This window comes from Lytechinus pictus, chromosome 17 (assembly GCF_037042905.1).
Source record: "Lytechinus pictus isolate F3 Inbred chromosome 17, Lp3.0, whole genome shotgun sequence".
Taxonomy (NCBI): domain Eukaryota; kingdom Metazoa; phylum Echinodermata; class Echinoidea; order Temnopleuroida; family Toxopneustidae; genus Lytechinus; species Lytechinus pictus.
This window is the reverse complement of record NC_087261.1, coordinates 23477182-23489492: the sequence shown is the minus strand read 5'-3', so window position 1 is coordinate 23489492 and position 12311 is coordinate 23477182. Positions and strand designations below refer to the sequence as shown.

The 12311-nt window shown below is 37.4% G+C and overlaps 1 protein-coding gene across 1 annotated transcript in view; it reads right to left on the bottom strand.

Annotated features, from left to right (window-relative positions):
* Positions 1 to 12311, bottom strand: part of LOC129280074 (nucleolar protein 4-like) — an 18542-nt gene extending 6231 nt beyond the window's left edge. The window contains exons 1-6 of the mRNA XM_064111804.1: positions 12170 to 12311; positions 7243 to 7403; positions 5743 to 5937; positions 2465 to 2668; positions 1642 to 1785; positions 704 to 938 (exon numbers count right to left, since the gene is read on the bottom strand). Coding sequence (XP_063967874.1) covers positions 704 to 938; positions 1642 to 1785; positions 2465 to 2668; positions 5743 to 5937; positions 7243 to 7395 — 931 coding nt within the window. The 5' untranslated portion in view covers positions 7396 to 7403; positions 12170 to 12311. The remainder of the gene's footprint in view (positions 1 to 703; positions 939 to 1641; positions 1786 to 2464; positions 2669 to 5742; positions 5938 to 7242; positions 7404 to 12169) is intronic.

Below are 12311 nucleotides of genomic sequence, written 5' to 3'. Positions count from 1 at the left end.
ATTTACCATAGCAACAGAGCTTCTTAGCCAATCAAAATCAAGGAAATTTGTCATATCTATAATCTGACATCTTGTCAGGCAAACAAAACGCTCCCCTTGATTCAAAATAAAAATCACAGATTCCGCTTATAGTTCATTCACATTTGCAATCTTCTACATTCAGACAGGAATGACTGGAGCTTTGTAATCCAAATTGTCAGTTATTCATCAAGATATTTTGTTTTTTGTTATTGTCTGAGGGTGCCACCATCAATAATGAGTTCTTTACTGACCTTACAATTATGTAATAAACATTATTGGAACTCGAGATACTGTACAAATAAGAATGCAAGTGCTGTGGTGGGATTAGACTGAAAGCTTTTGGTCAAAACCCAGGGGGGGGGGCTGGGGTGGTGATATGCTAATTGCATGTAGGGAATAGGTCCCACACACTGTGTGCGAGATGGCTAGCAATATGTGTAGGAGTATCCCCCCCAAAAAAAAAAAAATATATATATATATATATATATATTTAAAAAAAGAAAGAAAGAAATTATAGTAATAAAAATAATAATAATAATGGTTAAAAACTCCTACAACAGACAGAATTCTGCTGTCTACAACTAGAAATTTGAACCCTGAACCTTCCAGATCAAAGTCTACTGTACCACAACACTTCTACAAAAATAATGGCCTTCATGAAGATGATTTTTTTTTTTTTTACCATTTGTTAGTTGAGCATGTTGTGTTGCTTGCAGCACGTTTGCCGTGTGATGTGGTGCGATACTAGCGTAGTATGGATCATGCGTTCCGACTCCGTTGAAGCGGTAGTCTGCTGTGGGGCGGGCAGTCAGCTTCGCAGGGGGCTCATCTGAGTACGTCGCTACCCGACTAGAGGGAATGGGGGTGGTGTGAGGGGGCGTCGCCCGATGTTGAGTCTCTACTCGTACTGATTCACTCTGTACCAAACAAAACACAGAGAAACAAAATTGTTTATTATGTTGTTTTCTATTGTTTCAAAGGCATTAGACTGAGAATTGGAGGCAAGACCCACAGTGAAACAAAACTAGGTCTTTGCTTTCTACACCCTCTTTTTTACACAAAAAAAAATTGACATATATGCCAGGAACTCTACAGATTCACACAAGAAGATCACCCCCAAGGAAATTGCCAACACAAGCACACTGAAGGTTCAAGGGAATTAATTACTGAACTTAAATTTTAAAATCAATAAGGATAAGCGTTGATAAATGTCAAAACTAATGTGTATGTCTCATTTGCTATCAATTACAATGATACTGTATGCAGTACTGAATTATTTAGCTGTTAGCTAATGTAAATTTCTGATCATGTGATAGGTTTCAGCCAATCCTGTAATTAGGATGTATATATATATATATATATATATATATATATATATATATATATATATATACATATATGCCTACATCCTACGAAAGGGCAAAGTCTAAGAATGGCCAGGGTTTATTCCGTCATAATACACATATAGACGTTAAGACGAAGGTAGAGGGCGTTAAGGCGCATTACGAACATTGAAAGAAGACAAAAAAATTTGCCTTAAACACAGATGTAGAGAAATATATATATGTATATTTATTTATTTATATAACACTATGTATATAATATAAGTATAATGCTTACCGTAGTAACGGAAGTTACTGTGTGGCCAGCCTGCATGAGTTCCATTCTTAGCCTCTTTGCGTTTTCACTTTCACTCTCACACGCGGCGGCTAGAATGTGCTCGGCTCGTGCTGACGTGAGATGGGGCGGAGTGGGCCGCAACGACTGCATATAAGAAAGGGGAATTGTGGAGGAAACTTACTGTTAAAATTGTTTAACTGTGGATATTCCCCTTCTTGTATATATCACATATCCTTTTCCCATACTTTAAAATAAATATAGAAAAAACTCAAAATTGGTTTGAATACAAACTTACCACCTGTTGACTGAAATAATCCCAATTGAATTTACAAATAAATTTATTTCAACCAACAGTTGACAGGTTCACAAATTAACAAAATAATAAACAATTTATGAGAGTACAGTGTTGTTTGATGATTTATAGAACAATATGTATAGTGATTTCCCACATGTTTCAGAAATTTTGAAAGTGAATGAATTTTTGAAAGAGCAAGATAGAGAGTTGGAGAGAGAGGGGGAAGAGCTGAAGAAAAGTGGGGAATATAGGAGGATGCAAGTAAAGAATGTAAAAAGGGTGCCAAAGGGGGGAGGGGGAGAAGAAAGAAAGAAAGCAAGGAAGGAAGGATGGGAGAAAGAAGGAAGGAAGGAAGAAAGAAAGAAAGAAAGGAAAGAAAAAGAGAGAAAAAAAGAAAGGAAGAAAGAAAGAAGGAACTACCTCTTTTACTTCTCTATTTTGATTTTTTTTTTCAAACGAAAGATACAATGACCAGACCACCCCTATGCCCCCCTACCCCTGTAGCTGCTCCTGGTATAATATACATACCGAGTCCAGCCCATTTTGGTCCCGTTGCCGTTTCATCCGTCGACAGCTTTTGAGGTAGGTTCGGATTCTCTTTCGGGCTCTTTCGTGGAACTCCGGAAACTGTCGGTAGCAGGCTTCAATGATGGCTTGTATCTTTTCTTTGGGCTGTTTGGAGATCGGAACCATTCGGTCGAGGTTCTCGTCTACGAATAATCTGACGAACATCTGCGATGGGGAAACCAAAAACATACACACGGGGGAAAAGATTAAAAAACATGCTGTATTTCTCATATGATTTTCGTTTAAAATCCCAACAGTAAGATGAAACATTCTTTGTAAAATGATACCTCTGACTCAGTTGTGATGTTAAAAGCGTTCTTTTAAATATGATACTTACCAAATTAGAATAACACAAACTAAATTGATAGAACTAAATAGCACTTGGTTTGAAGAGCTACATGTACGATGGATATTTTAAACCGGACATGAGGCGTAAGGCTTATTTGTATTTTTCCTCATACACGTGCCAAAAATTGCATTGAAAGTAGTTATTGTTCTAAGGCAATCATGATCAACGCCACTTCCTCCCTTTTCACCTATCTCTCTTTCTCCCCCCTCCCCTCCCACTCTTTTACCCCCCCCCCCCTATTTCTTTCTTTCTTTCTCTCTCTCTCTCTCTCTCTGACTGCACCTATCTGTGCCAAAAGTAACCACTTGAACATATATCGAAACAAGGAAGTGGCAGTTGTGTAGCCATATGCAACCCCGATTCACGATAACCGTAAAGGGTAAATTACCAAAGCGAACACCACGCTATAACCACCACACCAAGTTAAGAGTATTTCCTCTTCAAAATTTCCACAATCCCATTAAAAAAAGTATTGATAATTATCAAGTTCAAATACAAGAGTTGAATAGACAAGGTGCGAACGTTTGGTGGTGCTAGGTCAGATATAGGGGATTGCACGAGCTTTGCACGTTTACATATTTAGAGAATATTGCAAATGATTAGGGAAAAAATAAATGTGTATATTGATTTGTTTGCTTTCCTGATTATGATAGTAAATGGAACATTTACATAACGCTTATCTTTTCATTTATTTATTTTATTTTTATTTCTAGTTTTTTTCATCAGGGTGGCCTCATCAGTAATTACACTAACTGCTGTCCTTAATGCAATGTTTCTAAGCACTGCAAATTATTACACCGGATGTCTGATGTATGTATCCAGAGAAAAATTAAACAATGGAAAGATATTTTGATTGAAAAGACGGGAGGAACATACAGGTTAACGTTTCAACAATAAAGGAGATAATTATGAATAGGACTTTCAGTATGAAGACCCGGGCAGCTTTAGGTATTCTCATTATGTCGTCATTTCCTAACAGAAAATGAAACAGAGGCTTAAACGTGTCAGCCCTTTGTGTTTTACTGCTGTGTCTAAATATGAACAATCTCGGAAAATTAATGCGCCATGTAGTCTAGTAAGCATGTGGAAAGAAATCAAAGAAGAATTAAAATTAAATAATAATAATGATATGAAATAATGAAAAAAGAAGAAGCAGAAGAAGAGGAGGAAGAAGGAGAAGAAGAAAGAGAAGAAGAGGAGGAGACGGAAGAAGAAGAACAAAAGAAAAAGAGGAGGAAAAAGAAAAAGAGGAGGAAAAAGAAAAAGAGGAAGGAGAAGAAGAGGAAGAAAAAAAGTGGAAGAGTAAAAAAGAGGAGGAAGAAGGAGAGAAGGGAGAAACCCCCATAAAAGCACACAACAATAATACAACAAAATATGAAAGTCGGATATGTAATGAAGTTAAATCAAATAGCGTGTGAATCAAAGAAAAGGATCGCATAACATAAGTGAACTTTCCCTCCTTTTCTTGCTATAGCGAGTGCGATATAATATAATCCTGGATCTCATGAACAAGGAAGTGAGACCCGATCACGTACCCTCTTACCATGCTTACCTTGAACAAAACATCAAAACTATTTTTGGTCATAACTACAATGTGAGATATCTATAATGAATGGATAAGTATCGCAGACCCTTCCTCTTCCCCTTGTCTAACCCCCCCCCCCTCCATTCCCTCCATCGCCATCACTCAGTAGGTGCAAGTCAGTAAGGAAATAAAAGGGAGGAAGATCGCTGCAAAGCAGCACTATGCCTCCCTTTCCCTAAACAATTATTTATGGGGCTTTGCAAAGAATTGCGATAAGTTATACAAATCTATTTTTAATGCCCAAATCATCATTTGTCTTGCAATTAATTTACATTATTTTGCAATTTATTACTGCTATGCTCTTTCAACAAGGACTGTAATATAATATGTTGTGCTTGAAATTGATGTATCAGTTGTAAAATTTCAATAGAAATTTGCAATTGCTTGTAAATAATTTTTAATTTCAATTTAATTTAATTTTGTGGGGAAAGCAGAGTAATTCTTGTGAAATCAGCAAGTTTTCTAGAAAACTTGCAAGCTTTACTTCATTTTTGTTAAATCTACCTTGGACCTACAACAAATTTGACTTTTTGCTTTTTCTCAACATACCCTTGTCGAAATCCACATCAACTACTTTCTCCTTAACATCAATACCGATATTGTATTCACTTCTGTTATATTAATCTATACATTTATTTATTTTTGCATTAAAACATTACACATTTTCAACCAGAAAGTTGCGGTATTGAACCTGTAGAAGGTGTCCAAAGTCATGAAAGTACAGCATTGAAGAATATACCAATTATAAACCATTTTTCCCCCTCTAAGAGTGGAGCCTATTGAGCAGACGTTATAGACCTTACTGTATTTTGAATAATGAGAAGATAAACCAAATGAGAATAAAAAGGAGATCTCGAAAGTGTGAAAAAGTAAGATCAATTGGTAACCCGGCCCCTCCCAAAGTTTAGGGCAACTATCCTCAGAAAAACACCATAATCTCGTGAGTTATAATAATTATCTACCGTTCGTTATATATAGAAATGGGAGATACATTACGGTATTCATGGGAGACATGGTGTAAGAATTAATACACGGAAATAGCTGCCACACGTCTACCCATTCCTTTTCTGGTGCTGGCTGCTGGTACCATGAACTTGTAAAACTTTCGGTACAGAAAGAGGTTTCCAGTGGTGGTGGTGGTGGGGGGGGGGGGTAAGTAAAAATCATGTTATCAAGAAAATTGACATTCTCTAAAGAGTATGCAAAAAAGTGACCCTGTACGCTGGGCGCTGACGTTTTAGCTCGGCTTTGAGAAAATATTTACTTGATAGCGCGGGCAAAATGGTTATTGTCTGGGACACTTACATTAAATGCCTTCAGCCTCTCGGGGTCGACACCGGGGGCCGTCTCTCCCATCTTATCGCTGTCATCGTCGCCGTCGTCATCGTCGTCTTCGTCTTTGACAGTGAGGTCTTCGGGAGTCTCTCGACTCGACTCCCCGGATGCTGCAGCGGCAGCGGCTGCCGCTAAAAGGCTGTACCCGTACCCGTTTGCTGCCGGCTGGAAAAAAAAGTTAATAAAGACAATATTCAAGATTGATATTCATAATGTGCCCGATGTCTGATCACGTCATCAGTATGAAGGAGTAGGGTTGTGAAGAGATGAAAGGGGAAGGTAGTCGTGGTGGTGGTGGATGATAATTATGATGATGGTGGTGGTGGTGGTGGTGGTGGTGATGATGATGATGATGTAATGCTGATGGTGAAGGTGATGATGAGGAGGAGGAGGATGATGATGACGATGATGGTGATGATGATGATGATGATGGTGGTGGTGGTGGTGGTGATGATGATGCAATGCTGATGGTGAAGGTGATGATGATGAGGAGGATGATGATGATGATGGCCATGATGATGATGGTGATGATGATGATGGTGATGATGTAATGATGATGATGATGATGATGATGATGATGATGATGATGATGACGATGATGATGATGATGATGACGATGATGATGATGGTGGTGGTGATGATGATGAAGGTGGTGGTGGCTTAGAAGCGGCGTGGAATGCATGGATAGGTAAAAGAAAGGCCTGAACTGGTACAATGTCAGCAAAATAAACCAAGCATAAACAAAAGTGACGGGAATAATTTTTAAAAAAATTGTATTTATTGATAAGAAGCCGAAAGGCAGGGGAGGAGAGAGAATCAGAAGAAGATGATGAGGATGAGAAAAAAGAAGCCTTTATTGCAAATGATTTTTTTTTTTTTGGCAAAATTAATAACGAACCACATTCAGAGTAAACCCCGATAAACAGCTTCATATGGTGACATACCAATTTATATTTCCCAGACGTTCGTATAATATGTAAAAATTACCTATTTATGAAACCACACAAGCCCTTTTTGAAGGCTAATGAATATCAAATTCAAACCATGGACCAACTAGAGTAGCGGGTCCATGGTCAAACTTAGATTGATAATAACAGAAGTGAAATTCATTTTTAATTATGGATTGTAATTTGTCGCTCTGTAATCACTGGTAATATGAATTGATGAGTTGTCCATTCCTTAGCCGGTCTTTCGTTTTGAGAACTCAAAAGAATGAACCATTGTTTACAATTACACGTGACTCTTGCATTACCCTAAAACTAGAAGGTTGAAAATCGAATAACATATAGACAAATAACAAATCAAGCAATAAACTATCTTAATTGGAAAAAAGGAGAACAAATGACAAATTTCAATAATAACAAACTAAAAGAATTATAAGCGTGTATATTAGAAAAAATATCAGGAATACGAACGGAAGGAGAAGAAAAAAAAACTATTCAAATCGCAAGAAAGGTACATGGACATTACCCCGAAAATTTGGCTTGGCGCAGTCACATCCGGGGGTGCCCTCGCTATCGATTGTTTGGACGCTGAGTCTGTCTTGGCTTGTGTGTCGGGCTCTGCTGAAGATCTCCCGTGTTCATCTGGGGTGTGGGTCCCCTGGCTTCCGGTCTCCTTCATGATTTCCCCTGTGTGTCGTATGATAAGTCATGTGATTAAAAAGGATGTTGTTGCCGATCCCAATTGTAACATATTCAAGAAAAATATTGATGAGTGAAACATCGGGGAAACGATACCCCGTTCTAATCCATTTGTAATACACTGCACTGCAAAAACTCCGGTGTTGATTTAACACCAACACGGACTTTATATATGTCCACACCAGAGAAGTATTGAAACAACACCAGTTTGGAATCAAACCGATTCTGCTTTAAAGGTATTGTTTAACTTTGTGAGCAGCCGATTAAAAAAATTCTCAAACCAAGATGAAACATGTATAAAAGTGCATGTATTAGAACTAATAAACCCTGAAAACAACCATTATTGAGAATGAAAAGCTAAAACTACAAGGCAAACCCCGATTTTGTAAATAGGCATCTTATAGACGCCTAAATAGTACACATAAGTGTATGGGATGAAATTAAGATGGTGTTTTCGGTCACTTTATATTTCAATTTTTGAAGCACTAAATAATTATTTTCAAACGCAATTTTTTCTGGGCTTCATTTTTGTAACATATCACAGACACAGGTGACAAGTGTGACCTTCTAGCTCAGATTTTTTTAAAGTCAAACCAATGTTAACCAATCACTTTAATACTAATTGGTGTTGTATAAACACCTATCTGGTGTTAGACCAAAACGAAACTGGTGTTGTTTAACACTTCTCTGGTGTGGACATATATAGATTCCGGACTGGTGTTAAATCAACACCACGGTTTTTGCAGTGTGCTGCTGTTGGTTTAAACAGTGCAAACGCTGTTATCAATAACGCATTAGCATTTTGAATTATTTGACGTTATAATAAAAAAGCAATGTATTCAAAACACTGGCGTACAGATGGGGGGGGGGGGGGGGCTAGGGGCCGCGAAGCTTCCAAAATCTTCAAAATCAAGAAAATAACAGGAAGGGAGGGGGAAAGAAAGAGAAGGGAAAGGGTGCAATTTAATACTTTTTATGAACATTGTATGAGAATCTATCACAGAATTAGATTCTTGTATTGAAAGATGACAAAGATTTTGCTCGCTAGCCTCGCTCGCTCACAGCTATTTAGACCCCCCCCCCCCCCCCATTTGCTATGCATTGCTCAAGAGCATTGGTGTCGTGCCGGGAATAGAACCCCAGACCATCATACACTAAATTTCCAAATTTGAATAATATTATTTTTGTACCTAATCAGAGGGGAGCTTTGTAGGAATTCTATTAAAAAATGAATAATTATTTGACAAAAAGAAGAGAAAAAAAGTGTGTTATTTTGACGCATAGAATCTATTCATTTGAGATTGCATATATCAATCATTTTTTTTTTTTTTTTTAAATATTGATATCTACCGCTCAGTCGACGCCGTGCTAAAATAGTTCATGAAGGAAAGTTGGATAATCTCTTTACATTCTAAATATAGCAATCCCACTAAATTCATCTGAGCATTTAATCATAAACTAATTGAAGGAACGTGAAAGTGATTATCATTTTTTAAAACAGACAGATCACTGTGTCTGTATTGTTAAATAAGAACAATACCAAGTGTCTCTCATATTCAATGTGAAATCTATAACACAGACAGAACTTTTACAAACATGGAAATCTATATATAAAGTAGAGCCTGACTTTCCCTTTTCCGCTATGCTACAGTCACGCCTTTAAAAATCTTTACAACGTTCGTACCGGTGGCGGATCCGGGAAGGGGGGGGGCGCATATCCGGCCATTCCCCCTCCCCCCCCCCCCCCTTTGAGATTCGAGAGTCATGAATAATTTAGTCGGGGACACGCAGTATGAAAGTAAACATTTTCTTTCTTTCTTTTTTTCGTTTTGTTTTGTTATGTTTCTTATCAACTTCTTCATGACATAAATCTTCAGTCGGGGAGTCTTTCGTTGTTTTTTTTTCTGAACACCCCCCCCCCCCCTCCTCCTCCCAAACACTTTGGGATAAATATCCTGGATCGGCCCCTGATTCTGATTCCAAGCCTATTTACAGATAAGATAGGTTCCAAATAATCTTATTATAAACGATGGCCAACATATTTCATATTAAACGTAAATATTTCACCTGTTTTTATCCAAAACGTATATATGCATTGATTACGACCAATTTACCGACCAACTGTGTAGATAACTCTCTTTAAAAAGGCAAGGTACATATATTCTAAATGCAACAACTATCTTAAATAACATCAGTTTCATATAATACTTTTCCGTATTTTATGCTCTTTTGTGTTGGTTTGTTTTGTTTTTAAGCAAATTAATTACTTGTTAGGAGTAAACTTGGCCTTTAACACCAGGAAACTGAGCTCGGTACGAAAGAAACCTCCTCGTTTGATTTCCTCAAATCTCAACAGCAACACTGGATAATCTAACTCCAGAAGGGTTTTGTTGTGAGAATAAATATAGAAGGATATCTTATTCTGCCGTGTGTATAGCATTACACGGTACACTATCTCGGTGACGACTCAATCAAACGTACGTTGCCCTTCCACTAACTATAAGGGGGTTCAACATAAGGTGCGGGGGTTCGGTACCTTGCCCCTCCATTGCACTATGATATATTTTTTCGATCCCTCTTTCTCAATTGTAGCTTACTAGCGCTTAAAGGACATCGCGACGGCCCTTCACGCTTTTGCTGTTTACATATAGACGCTATAAAATTATATCAAGTCATATGATCATATAGCGGACGGCGTTTTGTCTGTTTATGAGTTTGTTTCTTTCTTTCTCTTTGAGCTGCAAGCTAAACTCGCCCCATCAAAATAACATAAACTTCAAATCATTGAGCAGTGGCGTACACATTGGGGGCGGCTTGCCCTCTAATTGTTCATGACAAAGAATAAACAAGAGAAAGGAAAGAGAGAAGGGTGAAATATGATATCATTTCCTGATTATGTCAAAATCTATCACAATTTTTTATTTTTGTGATGAAAATGTCGAAATGTTTACTCGCTCGCTTTGCTCGCAACTTTAAAAAAATAAATTTTGCCTGATTACGCCATACCCCCTAAAATTCTTTGACTCGTTACGCCACTGCCATTGAGACAGGGAGAGCTCGCAAACTAAAATGACCCGATTAAACTAACATGAGCTTCAAACCACTGACACATTTCTCAGGGGGTGTTGCAAGAAAATATTTGCGATCAATTGCAAATATTCTGTTCCAATTTTACAATTAATAGATCAACGTCAGCTGTAGCAAGTCAGATTGAACTTCTTGTTTCAAGGAGAAGATTAGCAATCAATCACTAATTTGCAATTAACTACAAGACATATGTTTGATTTAGGGACCAAAATAGATTTGCAATCGATCGCAAGTTTCTTGCAACACCCCATTAGACAGGCATAATTTCGGATGTTGTGAACTTTTTCTGTATTCAAATTGTCACGAGGAAACAAACATGAAAGTGAAATATTTCATAATCGTTATTTCATGTGTATCAATGCAATCATGAGCAAAACTATTGGCTTAAAACACGACCGTAATGTAGAGAGGCAGGGATGGAAAGGAGGCGCTTGGATAACAAGATGGAGAGAGAGGAGACGAGGGCAAACATGTAATGAAATAATTGAAAAGAGAATCTATCCATAATTTTATAACCTTCCTCGGACCCTAATAAGAGTACCCCTTCATGTAATTGCCAATATGGGTGCTGTCAGCCGTGAAAAGGGTAACTAAGATGCTTAACACGGAGTGTCGGGAGGCACACTGAGGCAACATAAGGGGTGCGCTGAGGCATCCCAGGGGTAATCGAGGGGTGCAGACCTGTCCGACCCTGGAAGACTGGATACTGAGCCAAAGTTTGTAGCGGGGCGCCCCGACAAGCAGTGGGGTACTTGGGGCACTATATATTTCACTACGAGGTACACATTCTACAAGGTGTAAAAATAAATCAGACTAGATTTTCAGTATGCCTATCACATATTATCAAAAAATTGGCAATATGCAACTTTATTGTTTATTGGTCACCGTGATTTATTGTACGTGATCGGTTCTATTAAAAAACACGATCATTGAGAAGCAATGTAACCATATTATATTTGACGAGTATTCCCCCCCCCCCCTTCCACTGACGATTGGATACCATGCGTGACCAAAAAAAAAACACGTAAAAAGGATCTCTTTTTCAAGATAGGGCACGTTGTCAAAAACACTAAAATAATGAAAAAGGGGTATATATTTCGCTAGGAAAACTAAGGGGTGCATTTTCAGAACATGGAAAATACTTGTTTAGGGTGCTTTTCGAAACCCCATGATCACGCATGCATGGTATCCACTCATCAATGGAAGTGCCCCCGGGTATTTTTCACAATTTTCCGACGGACGAAATATAGTATGCTACAAAGGTGATATTGCTTTCCTTCAACTATAGTAGCATTGCTTTTACTATCACTATTGTCTTCATGATGAAGTTATTATCATTATTACTATTCTTATTATTATTATTATCATTATTATTATTTTTCATTATTTTTATTATTATTGTCATTATTATTACTATTATTATTATCATTATTGTTATTATTATTGTTATTATTATTATTATAATTATTATTATTATTATTATTATCATTATAGTGTTATCATTATCATTATTATCATTATCATCATCATTATTATTTTTACTACCAATAACATTATTATAATTATATTTTTATCATTATCATTATTATTGGACAATTATTATTCGGTTTATAATCTTCTTCTCTTTCTCCTTCTCATTCTATTTATCTGTTAAAACAAAATATTACCTTTCTTGAGATCTAACGGCTGGGGGCTTAGTCTATCCGTTTCTGTTGGTGCGGTAACCCCTTCTACGGCTTGTGAGGCACTTGTTTCTGATAGAAGGCTAGGGTCGCTTATTTCAGTGTCTGCACTTGAGAGTGAGGTCTC